Source organism: Eptesicus fuscus, chromosome 24 (assembly GCF_027574615.1).
Source record: "Eptesicus fuscus isolate TK198812 chromosome 24, DD_ASM_mEF_20220401, whole genome shotgun sequence".
In the NCBI taxonomy this organism is placed as follows: Eukaryota; Metazoa; Chordata; class Mammalia; order Chiroptera; family Vespertilionidae; genus Eptesicus; species Eptesicus fuscus.
Window position 1 is genome coordinate 6,484,543 of NC_072496.1, and position 26,286 is coordinate 6,510,828.

A 26,286-nucleotide genomic window follows, 5' to 3' on the forward strand; every position below is an offset into this window, starting at 1 on the left:
AGTAACATCATTGGAACTGGGAAAACGTGGGCTTTTATGGTTTTAAAGTCTCAGATAAGCCCGGCGTGGCTCAGTGGTTGAGCATTGACCTATGAACCAGGAGGTCATGGTTCGATTCCTAGTCAGGGCACACGCCCGGGTTGCGGGCTCGATCCCCAGTGGGGGGCGTGCAGGAGGCAGCAGATCAATGATTCTCTCTCATCATTGATGTTTCTCTCTCTCTCCCCCTCCCTTCCTCTCTGAAATCAATTTTTTTAAAAAGTATTTTAAAAAGAGGATGCTGCCATAAGCCTTCCAGGTTTAGATGGCATCACACTAGCAAATCCTGACGTTCTTGCCGACTGAAAAGATCAACAGAGCTATTCAACCAAAACGTGCCTTAGCGCTGGGAACCAGGGCCTGGAGGAGCTTCCACTAACACAGGCCCAGCGAGCTTAGATGGAGCCACACACTTGAATGAGCTGAGCTGTGTGTGTGTGTGTGTGTGTGTGAGAGAGAGAGAGAGAGAGAGAGAGAGAGAGAGAGAGACACGCTCCATCTCTTGAGTCCAGCAGGGCTGGTCTGGAATGAGTTTGGAAAAGGCTCTGTCCACACACATGGTTGGCCCCTGGCTCCAGGACATGGGCTGGCATGACCAGAGAAGCAGGCAGCCATCACCCACCACTCAACACCAGTGCGGTCCTTCTCCTGGCCCTGCTTTCATGCCTCTCCCTGCACCCACTCCGGGGCAGGGCAGCATGCACAGCCCATGAGCAAGACGGGCGGGCGGTAAGACTCTGGGAACAGCTCGTGCCGCACCCGGACCAGACAACCAGGCGTCAGGAGGGTCCCCAGAGGCAGGCAGCCTCGAGCCCACAGAGCTTGTCCAGGTGAATGCTTCCTGGTGACGGCTTGGGGCTAGGAGCTTGGACTTCAACCTACCCTATCAGAGTGGGGCGACCACTAACGATGCTCCTATACCTGCCCAACATGGGGTTACCATGGAGCTCCCCCTTCCCTCCCGCCCCCGCCCCCTCGTTCAACCAGGCCTTGAGGACTCAACAGCCACAGCACCGCAGGCATTTCCCACCTGGGCCCCTGGGGCTGCCATACTTGACTTGCAAGAGAAATCAAGACCTCAGCAGGCCTGGAGAACAAGAAGTCCCTTCAGCAGCCTGGAGCCAGGCGTGGAGGTACAGTCAGAGCCGGGAGTGTTCTCTGCTCATCCTACGCATCGGAACCTCGCCCTCCTTGACCAGGCCCTGGGCGGCCGGGGGTGGCACCGTGCCCCGCCACCAGACCCTCTACTTACCGCATGCACGGGGTTGCACTGGTCTATGGGGCTCTTAAAATCCGTTCTCAACTCATCGAAGGCAATGATCTGGAACGAAACACACAGAATCGAGACGTTAGTGCAAAGACGGGTTATTACGACGTGTCAAAAGCTTCCTGGAGATTTGCTTCAGGTAATAGAGGAGGCAGGAAGCGGGCGTCAATGACACGAGACCTGGTAGAAGTCTGTCGCTGTGGAAGCTGCGACCCCAAAACAGGAAATGGCAGGGACCTTGTTTAAGGGCTCACCATGGCAACGAGTAAATAAACAAGCCCTGGACATCTCATCCCCAGTACAGTGGTTCTAGACAACGAAGCTATTACAATCACCATGAAGAGAGATCTTAATGGTTCCCAGTGCCAGAAGGAAGGATAATGATGGGATGGCACAGACAGTGGCAACCACGTTGCAATAAAATCGTGTCACCTTAAACTTACAGTATGCGGTATGTCAGGTATATCTCCATTTTTTAAATCCCCCAAATAAAAGTGTTTTGTTTTTTTTAAAGCTTTCTGTGTTTTACAAAAGTGATGGTGAGAGCGGGCTGGGGATTGGATACAGGCACACAAGGAATGCACGCTCAGCTTCTCTCGTTATCCGAAGAAGCTGTCGATTTCTTATTTTTTTTTATTCTGGCAGAGAAGCTATCTGGGAGTAAAATGGACAGAAGCCGGGCAAAGGGGAAGGAAGAGGCAAGAAAGCAGAGGTGACGGTAAGAGAAACAGCCCCATCTCCGGCTGTCCACAGGCTGGGCCCCCAACTCTGGACAGTCAAGGCCTCGCAGCGTGGCCCGTTGGGTCAAGTTCATTCTGGGCTGAGACCCCAGCTCCCCAGGGAGCAATGGTCTCCCCACTTGTCTGGAGGGGGGGGGGAATGTTGGAGGGGACCTTCTCCAGCTACAGGATGAGGCACATCCACAGAAAGAACTAACTAGAGGTGAACTCCCCAGCCCGAGCCACCTCGTCCCTGGAAGGGTGACTCAGTGACAGAACAAGGTGGTATTTGGCCAGTGGGCTGCGCATAAATGGACATAAGAGCCCCCCCCCCGCCCCTCCCTGTGACTGGGCTCCCCAGGGGGGCCAAAGCAATGAAGCCAGCACACCACCCACGCGTCCTTGCTCCAGCAACAAGGGGCTGAGCGTCCTAGTAAGTCCTACATGAGTGAGAGCAATGTACTTCCCTCTATGAAGCAGGTATAATTTTATTTTTAAAATATATTTATTGATTTCAGAGAGGAAGGGAGAGAGACAGAAACATCAATGATGAGAATCCTGGATCAGCTGCCTCCTGCACGCCCCACAACTGGGGATCGAGCCCGCAACCCAGGCATGTGCCCTGACCAGGAATCGAACCGTGACCTCCTGGTTCATAGGTCGATGCTCAACCACGGCGTGACGCTGGCCGGGCAAAGCAGGTATCATTTTAAAGCAGCCACGTGTCATCCTAATCTCAATACTCCTGCAGAATCAGGAGAAAATTCTAGAATCACTTGTATTCGATAGACACATTTCCCTATCACCCCTTGCTAGGTAGTTAATTATCCAGCCTGAACTCGAGGCCTTTAGTAACAAGAAACTTGTCACTCACTGGCGATGCTCGCTCCATTCCCGGCTACCTCTAATTAATCACTGTCTTCCTGTATTGAATTTACATATGACTCCCGGGGGCTTCCCCCCACGGTCTACACCAGGGTCAGCAAACTACAGCCCGCAGGCCAGATCCAGCCTGCCACCCATTTTTGTACAACCTGTGAGCTAAGAATGGTTTTCATACACTTTTTAAATAGCTGGAAAAAATCAAAAGAAGAAGAGCATTTTGTGACATGTAAAGATTATATTCAAATTCCAGCTTCCATAAAGTTTTATTGGCACACGGACACATTCGTTCTTTTATATACTGTTCCTGTATACGTTCGCACTACAAGGGCAGAGTTGAGTCGTTGCTACAGACACGACACCGTATGACCCGCAAAGCCCAAAATAGTTACTATCTTGCCTTTTACAGAAAAAAAAAAATTGCCAATCCCAGTCTATTCTTTTATTTGCCCTCTAGAGCTGCACTGGTCACATTAGGCTATGCAAATTTAAATTTTAATTGGTTAAAGTTCAATTGAAAAGTTGGTTCCCACATTTTAATTGCTCAAACACCACATCTGTCTAGCAGCTATTGAACAGCACAGGCATAAAACATGCCATCGTCACAGAATGCTCTAGTGCACAGCACTGAGGCCCATGGGATAGGTCAGAGCACTCTCCCAGAAGGAACTCCGCTAAAGATTGTCAGCTATCATGAACCCAGCAAATCTTTCTTTCTTTCTTTCTTTCATCCTCACCCAAGGATATTTTTCCATAGATTTTTAGAGAGAGTGGAAGGGAGGGAGACAGAGAGAGAGAAAAACATCGATGTGAGAGAGACAAATCAATTGGCTGCCTCCTGCATGCCCTGACCAGGGCCGGGGATCCAGCCTGCAACCAAGGTACCTGCCCTTGACCGGAATTGGACCCACGACCCTTCAGTCCTCGGCCGACACTCTATCCACTGAGCCAAACTGGCTAGGGCCCAGCAAATCTTTCTTCTTCAAGCTAAATCTCTCCAACGTTTATTTGTATAAACTGGCACTGAGTTGCCTCGTCATGCTAAATGCCCTCCACTGACATTAGAGGAAAATGTCTGAATTAAAATGTGACTGTCAGAACTAAACACCATATTCAAGGTGAGATCAGCTGGCACAGAAAGTAAAAGTACCAGTCACCTCCTCTGTTCTGTAACCTATGCCTCTGTTAATGCAACCTGATAGCAGTAGCTTTGCTTTTTGGGTACCACATCACATCCCTGGCTTCATACTGGCCTTGCATTGCCTAAAGACCCACGTCTTTTTTCACGTGCTTGAGTTAAACTCAGTCCAACTCATCCTGCATGCACATTGTTAGATTTGGGGGGCTTAAGAGCAAAAACCAACCTTTTTCCCTTTAATTCCTCCCTATTCAGCTTGGTCCATTGGTCCAATCTGTTGACAAGATTTTTCTCCCACTGCAAATCCTAATGAGCATAATGGCTCACTATCCACATCCACATTCTCCCTGATATAAATGCAAAGTGAGCAGGACCGAGGGCAGAGCCCGGAGCTCGCCATTCCCAGCTCCCAGGAGGCTGGCGTCAGCAATCCTCCAGCCTATTATTTATCCAGCCACAAAGACAATTCACCACCGTGTGGCCCAGTCAGCTGGCAGTCAGTCTCTGGGTGGCTTTAGAACCCCTACTGTTGGTGCACCTTCCAGAAGCTCCCCAAAGAGGCTGGGAGCCCAGGGAGGAAAGTCAGGCCGACACGTCGTGGCCGTGACTGGAGACATGCCTGTGCAGGCCCCATGCCCAGTCCTGACCTGTGCGTGTCCCCGTGTAAGTGCTGGGAGGCCTGGGGGGTTCTGAGCTGTCCAGCCAATAGGAGAGCAGGCGGCCCTGCCCCCGCTCAGCTCCTGACCTGGAGGAAGGGGTGAAGGACGGCCCACAAGTGTAGCTCACGCCTTTGAGTTCCCTGAGAAAACAGGTCCTTCCCGGTGCTTCCTAATGATGGAGACGGGAAGGTACACAGTGAGGATCAAGGCTTTCAGCATCCCCACCCCCGCCTGGTAACCACTCACTACCTGTCAATCATTCAGTGAGCATCCTTTACACACAGGCGCTGGGCTAGGCCCTGCAGGGACCCAAATCAACAATACAGCCCCCAGCCTCCTCAGCTTCCTGGTCCAGGGGGCAGACAGGCATGGAAACCGCTCATTATATTACACTGTGACGCCTGCTATACTCAAGGCAGTGACAGCAGCAGCCACCACTTACCGCAGGCTCACCATGTCGGGCACTGGGCTTCACGCTGTACAAACTTTTTACTGTTTAATCCTTCGGCCACCCCGTGAGGCAGGTACTGCTGCTGCCCCCATTTTAGAGATGAAGAAACTGAGGCTAAATGTGGTTACATTACTTGCCCAAGATGACTACTCTGGTGTCAGGAATCACACCAAGGCCTCTCATATCGTTGCAATGAGGATTAAACGACATAATGTTCATAAAGCACTAGAATGTGATGTTAATAACATGGTGTTAATATTAGTCGCAGTAAGTATTATTACCTTTAGTGCCGTAGTCATTAGCACCATGCAGGTGTTTGGGCCTCACCTGTGTGGCCTCATGCCTCCTCCCTCCCCGGCCTTCAGCACAGTCATTAGCCTCACACAATCCAGGAGAACCCAGGTACTTTTGGGGAAAGTGGCGCAAGAGGGTGTAGGTAGGAGCCAAGGACAGTACATCAGAAAGCCGAGGGTGTCACAGCGGGGAGATGGAGCAGTGGATGCTGGGAAGGAGTCTGGGATCCGCAGGCGAGCTGGAAAGGGAAGCATCAGCTGCCCTGGGACCAGTCCCTGGGAATGATGACAAATTGGGGAACACAGGACATGGCTCCTGGACCACTGTCTGCCAGAATGTTGGTTCTGACATTGCTTCCCTGGTCCTGTCTAGTTAACAGGGAACGACGCCCCGGAGCCATGCACTTCTGAGACAGAAAGAAGCCAGGAGAGCGGAGACGGGCAGGCCCAGCCAACCGGCTCCTGCTGACACTCAGGAGCACGTCCCAGGCTCCAGCTAGCAGCCATCCTGGTCAGGGTCAAATCCAGGGAGGAGGGGCGAGAGAGGCCCACACACTCTGCTGACTTGGCGAGGGAAGTGGAGACAGGACAGTCACTCTGAAGAATATGAGCAGAGAGGGACAGGAGGGGAGAGAGGGGAGGGGGAGGGCGGTAGCCTGCAGCATTCTGGGGCCCTCCTGGTCCTACTCAGGCAGGCCACAGCCCCCTGCTCCTCCCAGGCCCCAACTCAGCGGCCCACCCAGCACCACCGCCCGCCACTTCACACAAGTCAGGAACCTCAGGGCCTGCTGCTCCCAGTAACCGTCCCCAGCCCCAGGCTCCACCTTCCTCCCACCCTTGGTTCTCAAACATGAGATTTCTGGCTCAAGAGCAAGTTCAGGAGCAAGTTCTGGCTCCGATGGTTCGGTGACCCTCCAGACATCCTCAGCCTCCCACAGGCTCTTGGAGTCACTCCTCCTTCTGGTTCCAATGTCCTTTGGGTAAGCAAGTGCCTCCCCCAACTCCCAGGCCTGCAGCCCGCCTTGGCCAAGCTCTGTGGGGGGGGGAGGGGGGAGTCCACACCCAAGAGTGAGTGTGGACGTGCATCAGGGAGGCTTCCACACCCCAAAGCATCTTCTGGGGAAACCATCAGCATGCCTGATGGCCTAGCCCAGTGCCTGTGTGTAAAGGATGCTCACTGAGCATCTTTAAAACACTGAGCATCTCCATTTCCCAGGCCCCGGGGTAGGAGCTGGAGGTGACACTACAGAAAGCACGGCCGATGAGACGCTGGCCTTCCCTCCCCCGTGACGAAGGCTCTCTGCTTGACGGAGCTTCACGCGGGCCCTTCTGAGCCCTCTCCCCCACTCGGCTCCCACCTTGGGCTCTGGGCCCATGCTCGCAGAGTCCAGTTCCAGCAGGAGCCCTGCTGAGTGGGTTTAGAGAGAATCCCCACCCTTGACATCTGGTCACCCTGGCCTGCCTCCAGCGAGAACCTAAATAAAAGTAAAAAGGGGAGAGGGGGAAACACACACGCACACTAAAACCCCAAGGAGCCAAATCAGTTGGCTTGACATGTTGGGTCTGAGCTGCCCAGATGCTACAGGGGAGAGAGAAGGCAGTGACGTGGGTCTCCGCGTTCGTGAAGGAAGAGCAGACGCGTTCCTCGGTGAAACCAACCATCCCCGACGCTCACGTCTAAAAAGCTCTTCCTGCGCACCCTTTGCCTCCGGGGGAGCACACACACAGACAGCCCGGCAGACAGCAGGCGGCGTTGGGTCTTAACTGCAGCTCCCCTCAGTCACTGCCGGAGCGCAACACCAAAGCGGGGCCCGGTAAAAGCGTTTTGTGGGGGAGGCCGGACAAGACAATGTGGTCCTGATTTTGAAGGCGCGTCCATGAAGCTTCCACCAGCACCGCTCCCCAGCGGGCACTTAACGACCGGAGAACACGGAGGAGGAGGTCAGCTTCTTCAGCAAAGACCTGGGCCCCGGTGACCTGAGATGCTCATTAGCAACGGCTCCCTGCAGCTGGGAGGGCCCACAGGCCGACAGTGACAGTGACAATGATTTGTGAAAATTGAGGGACCTGACCAGGCTTCTCCCTCCTGCCTGGATGTCCACTTTCCTTCTGCACAAAGGTGAGCGGTGCTGAAAAGTCTCCATCAACACCCCCCCCCCCGCCAGATCCCTCTTCACCATCCTCCACCTGCTGTCTCCTGGCCCTCTGGCTTCCAATGTGGCCAGGCCACTAGGAGGCCCCAGCAGAAGACGGCAGGAGGTCCCTTACTCCCCACCCCCCTTCTTGCTGGGCTGTGGCTTGGCAGTGTCTCTGCCCCTCCACATGAGGCCACAGCTCCCGCCAGGATCCCACCACCCTCTGGACAAACACATGGGAAGCTAAGGACCCCCTGCAAGCCAGTGTCTGTACTGATCACGGGCTCCATACCTTCCCCCTCGCCTTCGCCCAAGGAGCCCAGATCTCAACCCAGGCTGTGGGCAGCCCGCCATGATCGTCTCAGGACCTGGGCCCTGACAAATCTTTTCCTAACCTCTTACTTCCAGGAAGAGCGTTTAGGAGGCCTCCAAACCCTGGCGGGAAGAGCAAGCCGATTGGGAACAGCCTGCCAATTCGCTAAAAGGATTCTGTTGTTGTCACGGCTGTTTAAACTGAAACAGTTCTTTCTTCCTTCCACTGCCCACCCCGACCGTGTTTTGCCAACACAACAGCCCCCGAGTCCCAGGGCCCCAAATAGAAATGCAAGGGCAGCAGGATCAGGGGCCGCTGCCCTGGGTAAAGGGAGCAGGGCCAGGCCACTTGGCTCTGGTGCTTATTTGCATATGATTTGCATAAATTTACATGTCATTCTCAAGAGGCCTAGTTTCAAGTATTTAGAATCAAATTGGTGAGTTTGTGCCATTTCTTGGAAGTTTGTATCCAATTAGCCTCCCAGCTGGTCTGAGTCCAGGGACACTTCAATCCTGTTAAAAAGTGTGTCAAGCCGGCCGGTGTGGCTCAGTGGTTGAGCATCGACCTATGAACCAGGAGGTCACGGTTCAATTCCCAGTCAGGGCACATGCCTGGGTGGCAGGCTTGATCCCCAGTGTGGGGCGTGCAGAAGGCAGCCGACCAATGATTCTCTCTCATCATTGATGTTTCTCTCTCTCTCTCTCTCCTTTCCTCTCTGAAATCAATAAATATATACACTGAGTGGCCAGATTATTATTATGATCTCTGAACGCATAATAATCTGGCCACTCGGTGTGTTTGTATCTCAAACGGGTACCAAAAGGATTCTAGACTTTTGCTGGAGATCAACCACCTGTTTGCCCTGAGCTTTCTATCAGCCACTGCAAAGGGGAAAACTGATCAGGTGCACGATTTATAGTATCTTTGATATCAAATAAATGAGGTACTCAAGAGAAGTACACCGAGTGGCCAGATGATTATGCGTTCAGAGATCATAATAATCTGGCCACTCAGTGTATGTGTGTATATAAAACCTAATTAAAACCTAATGCCGCTTGCTGTCTGCTGGGCTGTTTTTGTTTAAGTGTGTCAAGCTGACCTCTGCTTCTACCATCACAGCTTCTCCTCTGACTCTTACCCTCCTGCTTCCGGCTTAAAAGGGCCTTTGTGATTACATGGGGTCCACCCAGACACTTCCCCATCTCAATAGTCACAATTTCATCGCACCTGCAGAGTGCCTTTTCCTACATAAGGTGACATGGTCACGGGTCCCAGGGACAGTTCTCTGCCCTAAACTTCCTCTGTGCTCCCCCTATTCATCCCTCCCTCCCCAAACCCTGGCAACCACTGATCTTTTTTGTCTCCGCAGTTCTGCCTTTTCCAGAATGTCACAGAGTTGCAATCATACGGAAGGTAGACTTTTCCCATTGGCTTCCTCTTAGCAACATGCATTTAAGGTTTCTTCAAGTCTGCTCATGGCTTGACAGCTCATTTCTTTTCAGTTCTGCCAGGTTTTTGAGCTTTACTTTCTCCTCGGGGGGTTCTCACCCAGCTCGCTGCTTTGGTTCTTGTCCCAATTCTCGTTTTGGGTGAGAACTTCCTGCACCAGCCTTGGCCACACAGAGCCAAGTCCCTGCCTGTCACCGCTCCGCCAACTTCTGCCAACCGCTGGTCTCCAGGCCCAGGCAAGGGGTGGTCTCACATTCCCTAATCAAAGTCCATACTCCACGGGGACAGATCAAGCCAACGACCACTAAAGCGTCCTCCCAAATGCATCCTGACCGTGTGGACTATCCCATCTTTCTCCTCCTTTCCATCTGTCAAATGCTCGGGCCCAGATAAACGCCACCTCTCCGTGATGCCCTCATGTGACCCTGATTGCAACCTGCATCCCAGACCTCTGCTTACGGTAGACTTACTATCTTCGACTTGCAAGATCCTTGAGGACCGGGCCCTTACCTTCCTCTTTATATTTCCTGCAAGTCCAAACACGGTGACGGACAACCGGGCGCTCAGTAAGTATGCACAGAACCAAATACAACTCTTTTCCCTAAAGGGCTACCCTGCACACAGCCAAAAATACCCTGTACATTGCCAAGGGCAAGAGATTATCTGATTTATGAATTATACATGGGTCCTGCTTCTCTTTTCCATCTTCCCACTGCTTCCTGCCCCACTGGCCTGCTCAGTGCTTGCTAATTCTCAGGGAAAGATGGCCAGAAGAGAATACACTCACACACAGATCCCCCGCTAATTCTCAGGGAAAGATGGCCAGAAGAGAATACACTCACACACAGACCCTCCATTGGGGGGTGGGGTGGGGAGTGGGAGAAACGAACTGGATTTGGGATGTGCTTTGTCTTTCCATTTTGAAGCGACCACAGATGTAAACATCCACTGGCCACCACGGCCACAAGGCCACGTGCGGCCATCACAGAGCCTTCCCGACGGCCTGCTCCACGTGTCACAGTGTAGCCTGGGCCGGGGCCTACACCTCACTGCCCTCCGGGCTCTGGGCGTGCACACTGCGGAACGGAGGCCGAGGCTCACGCATCCTCACGGGCGACCCGCACAGCACTGATTTCACAGCTGCTGGAGACGCAGACTGCGGGGAGTTCCGTGCGGGGTGCAACCAGCCCAGGGCTGAGCGGGAGCAGGGCAGAGAGGCCACACCCGTCTCTTTGCCTCTCTCTCTCGTGTCTTTTTGTTTTTGTTTTTTTTTTAAATATATTTTATTGATTTTTTACAGAGAGGAAGGGAGAAGGATAGTCAGAAACATCGATGAGAAAGAAACATCGATCAGCTGCCTCCTGCACACCCCCCACTGGGGATGTGCCCACAACCAAGGTACATGTCCTTGACCGGAATTGAACCTGGGACCTTTCAGTCTGCAGGCCGACGCTCTATCCACTGAGCCAAACCGGTTTCGGCTCTCATGCCTTTTGGCCTTCCCTTTCTAGAGCTGGGTCAGCCACCTGAGCTTTCACAGCAGCACCCAGCAGTGACCACTCACCAAACAAAGCAAAACCCAAGAAAGTCACCCAGGAGAGAGGAGGAGAGGCGGGAACAATAGAAGCCAAGGGGCGGCCGGGCAGAGGGAGGGAGGGGAGATGCAGAAAGTAAACTACCAGGTTTCTTTCCTCTTGGTAAGGGCCACGTGCCCTTCTGAGCATTTCTGCTCCTCTGCAATAAGCTGCAAAGAGAAAGGGAGTTTCCTACTACTGTTCGCTGCTCAACGTGGTCCCGGTGTCCTCGGCCACGGAGACCTCAGCCACTGCCCGCCCAAGTGAGTGCAGCAGCATCGGAATTTCTCCGGCGCCCCCTGCCCCCCAGACGCCCAGCCTGTCTAAGCATCTGCTGCTGGAGCGGTTTTCCAGGCGGGCACTTGCCTCTTCTCCCCTTTTCCCAGACCTTTGAACCTAGTGGTCGGACAAACCCTCCGCCCTCTAGTGGCAGTGGGTGAGCATTACCGCTTGGTAGAGAAAAACTGGGTCTCAACCAGGCTGTTTCCAACAGGCAAGTGTCTGTGGGATAACGGGGTAGTGATCGCTTTAAGCAGCCAGGATGGATGACCAGGAAGGTACCTGGGAAAGGGTGAAGATGCTTCTCGTCCTCCCTGGAACTGGAGGGTCTGTTTCAATTCGACAAGCATGGCACGCCTTGCGCCAGGCAGAACGTGAGAGCTGCAAGGACCCTCGGACATCGCCCAGTCCAAGCCCACTCTCTCCGATATGCTGTAGTCTGTCTCCATGGCGACCGCTCGGGATGTGAAATTATCTGCTAGTAACATTTACCGTCTCTTCCACACATCCAGTCGCCGAGCACCTGCTGTGTGCCGGTCCTGGGCTCGGTGCTGGGCAGTAGCTACCAGAAGGCAGACCCGTGCCCTGCCCTCAGTCTAAGCGGTCCCAGGTCCCTCAGCCTCTCCCACAGTTCAAACAGCCCCCCACACTTTCCGGGGCTGCACCCACTCCCACCTCCCAGCTTTGGACACACCCAGGTTACCGTGCCTGGTGGTGGCTCTCTCCCTGGGTGCCCCGAGCCTCTGGACCACAGGGAAATGGCTGCCAGGCCTTCCCTTCATCCCCAAACCTCCCACAGTCCTGCCTGGTCGCTCCAGACCAGCTGATGGGCCTGCAGGCACCAAAGCGGGACCAAGGTGGTTATACCTCACCACTTCCTGCATTTCCTCCACTTTCCCTGAGTGTAGATGAGCCTCTACGTCGATGTGGCTGGAACCGGCATCCAAAACGTACCATGTCCAGTGTCCACACACGGTGCTCTGTGGACACAGCAGCCAGCACACGGGAGGGGAGCTGCTCATTCCACAGCAAGCATGTCAAACTCGCGGCCCGCGGCCCACAGGAATATTTTTGCGGCCCAGCCAGTATAATGTTATGTAAGAAACGTTTTAATAAAGACTTTAATAATTTTTACACTGTCCTGTTATACATAATTATTAATGACAAACTACAACGTTCGCTAATGACTAGATACTATAATCGTGTTGCATTTATTTCCCTTACGTGCCTTACGCGCAGGCGCACCATTTCTCTCCGCTAATACCAGCGGTGAATATTTTAGCAGCCGATGGCCACGTCATTAGTTTTGGACTGACTTGTTTGGTGTGTGCAACGGGAAATATTTCGCTTCCGGAGAACAAGAAAAATAGGTTTATTTGCATTCTGCTTATTAATTTGTGCAATTATTCAGTGTCTGGTAAGTTAGTGTTCAAGAAAAAATATTAATTTTTATTAAAGTGTTCTATTATTTTATGTTCATAATGACTCATTTATTTCAGCCCTTTGTATTCCGCATGTCTCTATCGAAATAAACCTACGTTTCTATGAAAATTGAAGCTTTTGTTTTTTTGCGGCCCACACACACTTAACCCTTGTTTACGTGGCCCGTGTCAGCCTTTGAGTTGGACATGCTTGCTCGACGTGTTTTCTCCAGGAGACTGCTGTCTCCTCAGGGCAGGCCTCGCTCCGCTCCTCCCTACAGCCCCAGGATCCTTGATAGACAGGGCTAGTGTGGAACTAGTTGGTGCACTGAGGACAGCAATATAAGAGCTAAAACCAAAGTGGATCCTCTCCCAACGCATGCCTACAGCCCCAACAAGAGGACAGCGGCCCTCAGAGCTGTCTGAGCCACAGGGCACAGCTGGTGGACACAGTAGAGGTCGGGGACCCTTCGGAGCCGCAGAGGAAGGCCGTATTTTGACGGCGATGTTCAGCTGCCTTCACAAGCATCCCTTCGGAGTCCCAAGTTCTCCTGCCTAATGCCCAGCCTCTCACGTCCCAGGGCCGGGCTTTCTATTCCGAGGTGGGAGACCTGACCACTGCTCAGCTTCCTTTCATCAGAGACCCTCTGCTACATGAGTCGTTCTAGGACTGTAAGAAACCAGAAATGCCAATCATTCTCTTTTAATATGTATTTTCCCCCATTGATTTCAGAGAGAGGAAGGGAAAGGGAGAGATAGATAGAAACATCAATGAGGAGAGAGAATCACTGGTCAGCTGCCTCCTGCACGCCCCACACTGGGGATCAAGCCCGCAACCCGGGCATGTGCCCTGACCGGGAATCGACACTCAACCACTGAGCCCCGCCGGCCGGGCAATCCTTCTCCTTTAAGAAACTGTCTACCTACAGAGCATGGGCGCGGGAACAGCTACCGGGACGTGTGGCTCACCAGAGAGGTGTGGGGCTCAGTGCTGCTGCCGCTGCCCCAACTCACAGCACAGGGGCCGGGGTCCTGTCACCTCTCCAGCCTCTTCCCGCTCTGGGCACAGACACTAATGAGCAGAGAACGGATGGGAGAGGCCGTGGGGATGCTGAGGGTGAATAAATTATTCAGACGCTCACAGGAACAAAACGCTCCAAGAGTCTGAATCACACGTGGCTTCCCCCAGCGAACTTGACACCAGCATCCTTTGCAAAGAAAGGGCTTTGCTGAGCAGCGCCCGGCAGCTGCCTCTGGGGCACCTGCTGCTTGGGGACTCTGAGCAGTGGGCGCACAGGAAGTGGGGCCTGCCTTCAGCAGGAGCGCTGACAGCATCGGCTGTCCCCGCGCCCACCTCCTGGGCTGACGCTGGCGAGGGACAGAGGGCACACACACACACAGTGCCACACGGCAGCTGGCGGGGAGGGGGGGTCCCCCAGCATGCTCTCACACAACAATAAGAGGGAAAGGACTCTGAGGGTCCAAGACAGGCAGCAGGAAGCGCTCCCGTTCAGCCCGTCCCTCTCCGACTCAAGCCAGGGGACCTGTCAAGGTCGGGGTCAAGTTCATTTCCTTGTACATCACGTCCCCTCAAGCCACAGAACCTATGGATGACGTTAACGAAGGCTTGCTCTCTGAATCCTCCGCCTGCACAGCAGTGAAGGCCAAGGACACACGCCTTTATTCCCGGGCCCGAGGAAGAGCACTGCTCTGGGGACCCGGAACCCCAGGATGCGCGCCCCGCCAGCTGCGGGCAGGGCGCCGTGTGTCAGCACGCAGCAACACGCATGCTCCCCGGCAACGCTGGCTGAGCCCTGGACCCCAAACCCTTTCCTGGATTGGGTTTTGGTTTGTTTTATCCATTTTCCTTCTCGAATAAAATGTTCCTTGCCCCTAGCCGGTTTGGCTCAGTGGATAGAGCATTGGCCTGCGGACTGAAGGGTCCCGGGTTCAATTCTGATCAAGGATGTGTGTTTCTCTCACATGGATGTTTCTGTCTTCCCCTCTCTTTTCCACTCTCTCTAAAAATCAATGGAAAAATATCCTGGGGTGAAGATTGGAAAAAAAAATTGGTGTTGTAATAGAAGAAAGGAAAAGCTGAAACCCCGAGGGAAGGAGGGCAGATGAAGGAGCTCCCGGCCACCGAAGTCTGCGTGGCGCCGCTGGGGGCTGCTCTCTCTGTGGTCCGCGTCTGTCCCTGTCCCGGCCCGGCACTTGCCTGGCCTCCCCGTGGCTCAGTGCGACCGGCTTCTTGGAAACGCCATGCTGCCCGGCGTCATTTCTCCTCTCCCCCCCCCCCCCCCCAAGTTTAATGATGCTGCCACGTCCAACCTCATTCTGCTCCTTCGTGACAACCCTGGGCGGCGGGAGCTAATTTTAACGGCGGCGCCAGCACACAGTGCGGCTCGGAGCCATAACATCACCTCTCCCCAGGGACGCGGCGGATGCGGCCTCCCGTTTGCAGAGCAAAAGGCTCCCTCCGTGCGGCGGCGGCGGGAGCTGCCAGCTCCGCTGATGGGCAGCGCGGCTCCTGGCGGGAAGGAGAGGGCGCAGGCCGGCGCCCGGGGTGACATGGAGCACACCTGCCGGCAGAGCCTGGATGGGGGGCGACGGGGGTTCTCGGGAAGAGGAGGGAACCGGGGGGAGGAAAAGGCAGAGCTGGGCTTCACTTTTCCAGTCATGCCTCCTTGGAATCGGGGGCCAGGCAGGCTGGGAGACACCCAGCTGGCAGGACGCCGCTTCTGACTCTTGAGTCACTCGGCTGCTGTTCCTTTCGTGGGCTTTGCTGCATCCACGCCAAGCCCGCGTCCGCGTGTCTCTGTCAAGGCTGTGGGCTCGGGGGGAGCATGTCGCGTTGTCTTCATGATGAGCAGGCGGAGACCTTGCTCAGGGCCGGTAGGCGGCCTTCGTGCTAATGGACAACATTCAGGGCCACACGGCCAGTAACTGCAGCCTCCTGGCGGGGCTGGGGGGCAGCGGCTCCCCATCAAGCTGAGAAAGAAAATAAATCAGACCCTCGTCTGCAGCTCACATGGGTCTGGGCACCAAGAAGGGAACCTGGACGCAGGTGAGGGGACGGGCAGACTGAAGAGAGAGGCACCCAACACCGACCCCCGCTGCCTGCACTGGCGTGGCCTCCTCTGGGGAGTTAGCCCCCCCTCTGAGCGCAGTCCGGTGGGAGGGCACACCCAGGGGCCTGTCCTTCCGGGTGGGGGGGTTGAGGGGGGACAAAAGGATGCCTGGCGATCCCTGTCGTTCCCACCGCTCAGTCCAGCCAGCGGGCCAGCAGCCCACACTCAGCCTGCGGGCTCCCCATCCTCCGAAGGGGCACCTCAAGGACCAGGGAGAGAGGGGCGGTGATCTGAACCAGGCTACTCAGTGCTACGGCTCGGGGGCCAGACTCCCACTGTCCTATGGGCCCTCCTGCCCCTTCGCAATGACTCCTGTGGAGGAAGGTGGCCGGCACTGATTCCTAAGACCTTCATTGGTCCTTTCTTACCTGGTATCTGAGACCGCAGGCCAGGAAGGCCGCTGGAAAAGAGAAACCCTGACGGGAGAAGAGAAGAACGGGGACTCGGAGAAGGCAGCAGAGAAGCCGCAGGATTCTGGGCTGGGCGGGGGCCGCGACCACTCTGTTGGGCTCCTTGGTTGTGTGTCCGCACAACAACAAAAGGCCGAGATGCACAGACCCGCCCAGATTCACTGCTGGGGGCGCCACGCAGCAGCCCCGTTAGCTGCGGGCCCCTTTCTGGGGCAAGACTCGTTCTCAAGCTGTCAGCCCAGGAGCGAAAAGGATGTCAAGATGGGACGCGTCTCCCGCCAGTCAGTCTCCGCCGTCAGCACTCCGGTTTGCTGTTGCTCCGCTGGCCTCCGCTCAGGCCCCTCACCGGGGCCTCCACAGAGAGCGATCCCGGGATACGCCGGGGCCCAGGCGTGACGGCCCCGCCATGGCGCAGTGACTCTCAGTCCCCGGCACCTGGTTCCCATCCCCAACCCAGATAAGGACCCCGCCTGCGCCCTAAGACTGTCTCTCCCACCCGCAGCCCCCAGCGCGCACTCCAGCTCGGCCAGCCCCTTCCCAATGCCACCTCCCCGCCGCCGTCCTCATGAAATGTCAGCTTGATGCCACCGCAAATCAGAGCCGCTGTCGGATAAGGAGTCCCAGGCCCCTGGGCGAGGACCGTGAGAGCAGGACCGTGAGACCAGGACGGGCTCTGTAAGGGTCTCGGCGGGGGGGAGCAGGAGGCTCTGTGTATCTCGTCGGAGTAGAATTTAGAAATGGTTGGCACACGATGGTTCTCTTTGGCCCTGGTCCGCCTACAGCTGCTGTGAAACCCCCTGCCCACCCCAGCTGGCAGGACATCTGGGTGGACAGGTAGCACCATCCACACACACACACACACACTCACACACACACACACACACACACACACACACACTGGACCCCTCTGCCCCTGACACGCCCCGGTTATCTTGGGCCTCCAGGCAGTGAGTATGGTGCCCTCAGAACCTCTCTCCCTCCCTGAATCCCCGCCCCACCCCCCCCCGCCCCCCGCCATACCAGGCCTTCCACCTTCCAGTTCCTCCTTCTTAAGCTTTGCATTCGGGGGGGGATGGGGGAAGATGGAATCATTCGGCTATGTCCCTACCCACAACCCCCGAATGCAGTTGCTAATCCCTTCTCGCAATAAGGTTCGTAGAGCACATTTAAATATTTTTTTCATCCCAGATACAAATGTCTCTATTATATAGGAGACCATCTGGGCTGCTACAGCTAGCTGGCTATGTTGCTATCAGCTCCTTTTTTAGGGTTTGTGAATCAGTTGCCAATAAGGAAAAAGAAAAAAAAAAAAGAAGAAGAAGAGAAGAAGGAAGTCAGCTCCAAGATTCTGCTTCCCTCCCCTGCACCCTTCCCCAGCGGGAGAGCTGGATTCCACAGTCAACATGGACCACGTGCCCGCAGTCACAGAAGCGGTACCCGGGACTGGTGCCCTGGAGACGCCAGCCCACGGCTCCGGACGCCCTGGGGGAGGGAGGTGGGGTCAGCGCATCCCAGCCCTTGGCCCTCCAGCTGGGCTAAGGAACGCGGCACAGCCTCTGGCAGGTCTAGGATGCATGCAAAGGAGAGGAATAAAAGGAGGTCAAAGCAACAGAGAAAGAAGGGAGGAAGGAAGGAGCAAGAGAACGCAGTCGGGGCCTGGGACTTTCTGATGCCTGGGACTCCCAACCACCACAGACATCTCCTGAGCCAGCCAGCCAGCGGGAGCACCTGCTGGGCGAGGAGCGGGGGGCAGAGCTCTGGGTGGGGGATGGCCCAAACCTTCAGAGAATGTAAATGGAAAAGCCGAGAACTGGAGAGCAAGGGATTCACAATGGCCTGGCCTCAGTGTCCCTCCTCCCCTTGGAGGGAAGGGGTCCGGAGAAAGGAAGTCAGCGTGTCCTTCGGTCAGAAGCACGTCCTGAGCACGCATGGCAGTTTGTGCAGACCCTGCAAAGGGCAGAGGGCAGAGCTCCATCCTGGCACCCATCAGGGGCAGCTCCCCATACGGCCACACGCAAGGGCAGACCAAGGGCAGACCATGCACACGGGGCGGGGGCTCTTGGCCACAAGCCTCTGGCTGGCGGGACGCAAACAATGGTCGGGTGAATGTGTGGGTTAACTGCTCCCCCGAAGGCGTGCAGCCCCCAACCGTGACTGCAAATGGACACGCAGGCACTCCCCGCCTCCCAACCTAACCCCAGGCAGACAGGAACAGAGCACATTTCATCATCCCCAAATTTATGGCCAGGAAAGCAAGGGATTTTCATTGCTGTGGAATATTTTTTTGTGGTAGCGGTAATTGCGTGTGTGCGTGTGTGCGTGCGTGTGTGTGTGTGTGTGTGTGTGTGTGTGTGTGTGTGTGTAACCACATCTTTACAAATCTGGTTTTTTTTTTAAGCCATTTTGGTGACTCAAGGCCGTTTAAAGAAACTAGAAAATAAAGTCATCCTCCCGATTGTCTCCCAGGGAGCCAGCCTGCTCCCTCCGTAAGCTCCAGCAGCTCGCAGCCGGGGGCGAACACTGAGGACCCTGGCCCGTGGTGGCTCGGCTGGTTGGCGTGCCGTGCCAAGAGCGGGGGGAGGGGAAGGGTGGCCTGGGAGGTTCTGGGTTCGCAAGCCCAAGGCGCCTGCCGAAGAGCTGATTTCATTCCTGCTGCACCGGTCGGAGAGCCCCCGGCCCCCGGCCACCTGCTCCACACGTGCTCCTGTCCCCCCACGTTCTGGGGGTGCGGGCCCTGGGCCAGAGGGGCCTTTCTTCCGTCGCTTCTGCTTCACTCAGAGACTGAGTACGAGGTCACCGGTGCCCAAGGCAAGGGAGCCACACAGGCTTCCCCACGCGTGTGCCACGGGCTGGAGGGAGCCGAGACGACAATGCCGAGACGCGAGCCAGACAGCGTGCGAAGGTGTAGAATTTAGACCCACGGGGGCAGAAGTCTTTCCCCGGGGAAAGAGGAATACATCCATCCATCCAGGAGGCCATGCGGTCCAGCTGTGGAGTTGGGGCTCTGAGGTGGAGGCGGCAAAGGCGGGTAGATACCACGGGGCGCCAGGCCTCTGACCCCACTCTGATGTGGCCCTTGTCCAGGACGGCGGTTTCCACCCGTGTGCCGCAGGGATTTTTAGAACACGCAGTATCTGACCACTTAGTCAGGGGCACTGACCTCTCTTCCCGTAGATCGTCAAGTAAAAAATAAAAAAAAAAATGACAACAGCCAACACAACAATAGGCGTCTAGCATGCATCAATCAGACTTACACCCATTTCTGGTCAGATGGGCAGACACTGTTGGCTGGTGTGCCGCGGGATTTCAGTGACGAGCTCACGGCTGCCACCCGAGGAAAAACGTCGCAAATCCCTGTCCTGGGAGGTCCAGGAGGTCCCGCCTTAGTCTTCAACCTCCACGCCCTGGAGGAGGGAGGGTCCCAGCCCAGACACTGAGCGCCGATCCCGGGGGCTGAGCGCACAGGAAGGCTGGGCTCCGTCAGACTCCTGCTTCCTCCTCACGTGGAGATGGGGTCTCCCTCAGCGTTTCCCGCAGCCTGAGCGAGGCTGCCTCGTGGCTGCCTCTCCTCCTGGGCCAAGTGAGCGGTACCTGCCAGCCTCCTCATCCAGCTCCGGGCTGGCGTTCAGAGGCCGGCTCAGGCTCTAATTGTGCACTTGACGTTTCCAGGGACCTTCATGGGAATTAATTAGATTCCAAGTGCCATTAGGAGAAGTGCAGGTGGGCCCGGGCGGCGTGGCTCAGTGGTTGAGTGTCGACCTATGAACCAGGAGGTCACGGTTCGATTCCCAGTCGAGGCACATGCCCGGGTTGTGGGCTGGATCCCCAGTGGGGGGCGTGCAGGAGGCAGCTGATCACGATTCTCTCTCATCACGAGGAGGAGGACACGGACAACCGTGTCAGAGGCAGCGAGAGCCACGATGGGCACCAAGGGGCACTCAGCCTGGTGCCCTTGCCAAGTGCCCTTGCTGAGAAGAGGCGGGACGGGGGCAGGGGCCCAACAGGAAATGAATACCTTAAAACACAGAGAGAAGCCGAAGTGGCAAGATGCTAACAACATTGGCTACCTCTGGGTGGTGGCTGCAGGGGGCTTTACTGCTTTTCTGTATGTTTGACGTGAGAATAAAAAGAGGAAGCGGGCGGCAGGATGTCCGCGAGGGCAGGGGCTGGGTGGCAGCAGGAGGGTCGAGACCGAGGGGCTCGCCTGTCAGCGCAGACTCGGCAGCCTTCTATCTGCTGGGAGGAAGGACCAGCCGGGGAGAGGCTCCGCTTCTCTGGAGTCAGAGCAAGAGAAGTTCCGGAGGGCCAGGACGTGGCATTGGAGTGAAGTCATCTGCTGGGAGGAGGTGGGGGGCCTTGGGGGAGCTTCGGGGGGCTCTGAGAAAAGGCCAGAGATGGAGAACAGCATGGCAGGAGCTGAGAGAACTGAACGGACCATGCTGATGAGTTATGAGGCGATACTGAGGCCCGGCTGAGGTCAAACCAGGCATTCAGGTCGGCCCAGCAGCCCTCGCACCTGAGGGGAGGGCCGAGGCGGGTGGAGACCAGGAGCTTCCCGGTGGGGGGGATGGGACACGGGACACAGCAGCGGAGAGCAGCGGTGAGAGCGGGTGGACGAGGCTGATGACTCGGGGCAGGAGCCGGTCCTCTCCTGGAAGGGTGAGAGGGCCAGGGGAAACGGGCAGACCCAGGTGTGGCCCGAAGGGAAGGAGGTGGGCACTGGAGGTGACCGTCACCCACGGCACCTGGGATGGGTGACGCAGGAATCTCCCCACGCAGGGGGACGTGACCGTGACATGTGCCGAGTCCCTGGTGGACCCAGGTGACGGGACGAGGTGGGGTCCCTATCCAGGCAGCACATCCCCAAGAAGTGAGGCGCCAGAGCAGCCTGCCACAGACGCCCCGGGAGGGCGAGGGCCGGAACACAGAGCCCTGTTGCTGGGGGCGGGGAACGGGCCGGGCAGCCAGCGGGGCTGGCAACAAGCAGGTGAAGGCACCCCGCACGTCCAACGTGAGCTACACCTCTCACGTCCAAGTCCAATGTGAGCGCACCCGACAGCACCCAGCCCCACGAGGCCTTGGAATCTCCCCACGCACGCGGCGCGGGGCCAGTGCCGGCTTGCTTGAGTTCATCTCTGAATTCTGCATCCTCTCTCCGCCCTCTCCACCTGGCAGTGGCGGGGACATGATGGCGGCGCAAGCCTTCCCTTTCAGGGACAGGGCACGGAAAGTCACCAGCCAGCACCTCCCGCGAGGCCCAGACAGCACAGACAGCACACCTTAACGGAGGCGTTTTCTCCAGCCACGGCCAGGCCTGCTCGCAGGCGGGGCCTCCGCAGGAGTCAGGCTCCCCTACCATCCAGACGGGCCCTGGCCAGGTGCTTTGGTAACGACCACAGTCTCCCCGGTTTCTGAGTGCCAGGGTGCAGCAGAAAATGCAGGTACCACTGCCCAGGGAGCGGCCCCTGAGAAGGCACCAGAGGCCAAAGCAGAGTTACCACATCAGCCACACGTGTGCCAAGCCAGAAGGGGACGAGGAATTATCCTACGAGCGTTGACGGAGCCCCTTCTACATGCCAGGCGCTGGCCTGGGCTCCGGAGAAACAGGGTGAAGCAGCCACGAGGCGATGGAGGAGGAGGCGGCAGTCTGGGAGGGCAGAGGGCACATCTGAAAGTGAATCCTAAACAAAAGGTGTGGAACAGGCGAGGCCTGGCCCAAGGAGGGTCTCAAAAAGAAAGGCTACTGCTGCCCTGGCCAGTGTGCTCAGTGGTTAGAGCATCCGCCCGAGCACCTAAGGGTTGCAGGTTCGTTTCCTGGTCAAGGGCACGTACCTGGGTTGCAAGGTTCCATCCCTGGCCCCGGTCGAGGCATGCACTAGAGGCAAGCAGTTGAAGTGTCTCTCTCACATCCATGTTCCTCTTTCTCTCTCCACTCCCTCCCTCCCTTCTACTCTCTCTAAAAAAATCAATGGGAACCTGGCTGGTGTGGCTCAGTGGTTGAGCATCGACCTATGAACCAGGAGGTCCCTGGTTCGATTCCCGGTCAGGGCATATGCACGGGTTGCGGGCTCAATCCCAGTGTGGGGCGTGCAGGAGGCAGTCGATCCATGATTCTCTCTCATCATCAATGTTTCTCTCTCTCTCTCCTTCTCCCTTCCTCTCTTAAATAAATAAAAACATATTTTTAAAAAAATCAATGGGAAAAAATATCCTTAGGTGAGGATTAACAAAAAGAAAGGAAGGAAGGAAGAGAGGGTGGGAGGAAGGAAGGGAGGGAGGGTAAGTGGGAGGAAGGCAGGCAGGCTACTGTCAACCCCAGGCATCCTACCATTTTCCAAAAACCCGTATTTGTTTCCAGATGGATAATTAGAGAAACGGAGCAGCTCGCTCGGTTTCCAGTGGCTGAATCTGTGAGAGGGGGGCTGGCTGGAGGGCTCAGACCTTTCTCCCAGCAGCACCGCCGCTCAGTAAATGCAGACTTGTTAGCATCAGTTGGGACCCATTAAAACTCTCCCCTAACAAGTGCTGCTGCGGATCCAAAGACCTGCTGCTGGGGGGTTGTTTTATTTGTATGCTGTCGCAACTCGGAGTTTTAAAATGGGATTCTCTATATAAAAAAAACTCTAAAAGTTAAAGACCTGGGATAACTGGTCATGCATCTTTGCAAAGGATGGTTTCATCTGGGAGCATATGAACAACCTGCAAACAGGCTCTACCAAGCTGGGCTGAGCGCTCTTCCCGGCAAACACTGTTCATTTCTATTGGCTGGAAACAGACCCCAGGTCACATCTGAAAACCATTAGAACGTGTTTTTTTCTTCTAAACACCCGCACGCAATTTTCAGAAGTGCACACATACACAATGACTGGGAGAGAAGACACCCAAATCTTGTCTGGATGATAAGATTAGTGGTGATTTTGTTCCATTATATGTCCCTGTATTTTCAATTTTTTTGAGCAATGAACCTATATCCTTTTATAAGCAGAAAAAGTAATTTTGAGAACATGAAATAGAATTTCCTCTTTTAAAAAAAGGACATGGAGTGTGTTTTAGTATCTTCTTATTGTTTCAACTCCAAGTATTTTATTTATACAGAGAAAAGTTTCTATGCTTTGGATGAAGACATGACCCACTATTATCAAAGTTACACAATCCAAAGACAGTTTACTAGACTTAAGAAAAGGACATGGGCATAAGAGTCTCAAACTCCGCTTAAATTCCTGCTCCCACACACACCAGATGTGCAACCTTGGGCAAGTTTCAGAACCTCTCTGGTCCACAGTTTCCTCACCTGTAAAAGGTCAGTTGTGAGGACTAAAGAGCTGCCTGGACAATAAAAGGCCATGTGCCTGAAGGTATGCAAAGCCACACACACACACACACACCCCAACTCAGTTTTATGCTGCACCTTTGAAATGTGACAAATGTACTCAAAGATAGTGGCTGATATAAAAGAGATTAATTGGTACTCTGAAATATTTTCATTTGAAAACAAATGAAGATAAATTTGCAAAGTAAACAAGCCCTGAAAACAATGTATCCATCTTTGCTGCCAGGCCCCTACTGGGAAGAAGAGAGAGGTTAACAGCGGGAGGTCCATCTGAGAGGTTCTTAGAGCCTGGAGCTCACCCACCGCAGACACTCAATGCACAGTAGCCACTATTATGACCTCTAAGTAGGAATGTGCTAATTAAATAAGAAAAACGTGCCATCCTCATCTTACAGCCTAGACATGGCAGGGGGAAGGCCTTTTAATTGCTGGATGTCAAGTGCCCAACTCCTTATTTGGGATGTCAACACATGCTAAGCCATCAATATGGCTCATCACGTCAAGGAATATCCATGGACTACAGGGAGCAGGGACGTAAGCAAGCGCAGAGTCTAGTACAGAACTCCCTCTCCTAGATTTCGGTTGCAGTAATTTCTCCGTGTCACCAACACCCACACGTACACTCTGTGCGCCTCAGGTTTTCTTTTCCGATAGTCGGGAACCCAATCAAGGTGGCGGGGCTTCTGGCTGTCCCATTTGGAGAGGGAGAAGGAAAAGACTCGGAAAGGAAGAGGGGCTGAGACTTGGGAAGTGTCACTGGCATTTGGATTCGAAGAGCACAGATTCTTTTTATTCTTAGACACTGGAATCTCGCCACCTCCACTGGGTATCAGGACCTGACCCAGCCTTGGGTTCTGACCATTCAGCTGCCCCTGGACCAGGGGGCGAACGCTGGAGACCTGGAGAGCAGGGGCCAACACGGGATCAGGGCCATGCCCGGTTTTGTCCAGATGTCTATTCGTCAACCATGGCACAAGCAGTCCATTTAATCAACCTGCTCTCGAATTATTTATCATCTGCCCCCCGAGTGAGAGGAAATTATTCCTTCTGGTTATCTGCCCCGCTCCAGGGGCCAGTTCAGAGAACTCCATACCTGACAGTGTGATGGAGCTCCCTGGTCCCTGCCCGCCTCTGGCCAAGGCAAACGCATAAAGAAATGGCCAGTGAAGTTATTCTGGGGGAAGGGGGTGCTGTGGTTAGCTCCCCGGAATGCGGGTAACTTGTCAAATCCAAAGAAGCAGAGGAAGCTTCTTGGAATCACATGAGCAAGAGTCTGCCGCACGGATCTGTCCTGCGCCCCTGTTCTTTCCTTAACAACTGGGAGGCTCAATTCCCCGCCACAGATTAGACCCAGAATTCCGGGGCCGAGGAAGAGAGGGTGCAGAACCCCATGACGTCTCACTCCAAGGATTTTTGATCCGCCAGGAAGTTCCTGTGTCTGACTCCTTCTCTCTCACCCTCCGATTTCTAACTCAACTGGCCCATGGCCTTATACCACCTTAGACATAAGGGGAAGCTTGGAGATCAGCCAGGTCCACTTTCTCACGTTTGAGATGGGGCAGGCGACAGGCAAGTCTCTTTCCTAAGGTGACATGGTTAGAAGCCTTTCCCCTCCCCGGGGCCCCGTCTCCTCCATGGAACAGATGCTCTAGCTGCTTAGTTCCATTTTAAACCGCTTGTACTTAACACCGCATCTCACCCACCCAGGAACTTTCTCCTGGTGTTCATTCCGGGTCATCTCCCACGGAGAGAGCATGCGTGCTCTCCAAGCCTCCCCAGAACCAGGCCACCCTCAGGGAATTCGTCTCAGGGGCCTCGCTGGGCCCGGACTTGCTGGGCAGGGCAGGGCTGTTAATGGCAGGAGACCATACCCCGTGGGGGCTCCTTCTACATCGCTTGGCCTTAGCCATCCTGGCCACCGGCTCTCTGATGGGGAGGGCAGAGAGCGTCAGCCGCCGGGGAGAAAGGAGGAGAGTCTGTGGACTTGCCAAAGGCTGCAGCCTCGGTAAGAGGACTGGCGATCCTTTGCCCCTGGTCTCTGCTCTCCTGCTGGTTCTGCTCAGAAGCAGCCCATCTCCTGTCCCCACAGCACACCTGTGTCACTGGAACAACAACCTTCAATGGGGGAGCCCCCTGGAAGGATGGCAGGAAAGCTGGTGCCCACTAGGGATGCTGCCCGCCATGGTCTGCCACGTGGGGGGGGGGGGAGGGGGGGTTCAGGAGTCAGGAGTTGGATGGCTCAGGCCCCTGGAGAGCAAAGGAGGGAACTTGCCCCTCTCTGCCTCTCTCTGCCTGACTTTCCTGCACCTCACTCATCCCTGCCCCCCCCCCACCTCCTCCCTTTTCTCTGCGGCCACATCAACCCCCATGACCTGGTGGACCGTCCCCTCCCCTGCCCAGCCTCGCTACTTTCTTACAAGGCACTCCCTTAGTCTCTCCACTTCGTCTCCAATTATGTCTAAACGCAGCCCACCGCAGATGCTGACATTTTAAATGTTTAGTTGTTATAGTTACTTGACTAATTGCGGGCCCAACTGCCGAGCTTCTCCTGCGGGCAGGAGGGAGGGGGCAGGGGAAGTAGGGGGGCGCGGGGGCTGTCATCACCACTCCTGGGGCCCCCGATGTTGGCCAGGCCCTGGCCAGGGGGCCTTGCCCGGGAACCAGCGGTCCCAACGCCTCCGCCAGGGGCCAGGTCACCGGGGAGAGGATGTGCCTGCGCCCCTGGCCTCCATGGGATGCCGCGAACTGTTCCCGCGCCGGGACAGGGAGCCACGGAGGGTCCACCCTGCCGATGCG

General features: G+C 55.5%; 1 protein-coding gene across 2 annotated transcripts in view; it reads right to left on the reverse strand.

Moving 5' to 3' along the window:
- CNIH3 (cornichon family AMPA receptor auxiliary protein 3) overlaps positions 1-26,286 on the reverse strand; it is a 125,735-nt gene that overhangs the window by 16,684 nt on the left and 82,765 nt on the right. For both annotated transcript variants that reach the window (XM_054713019.1, XM_054713018.1), the window contains exon 3: positions 1,292-1,360. In XM_054713019.1, coding sequence (XP_054568994.1) covers positions 1,292-1,360 — 69 coding nt within the window. The remainder of the gene's footprint in view (positions 1-1,291; positions 1,361-26,286) is intronic.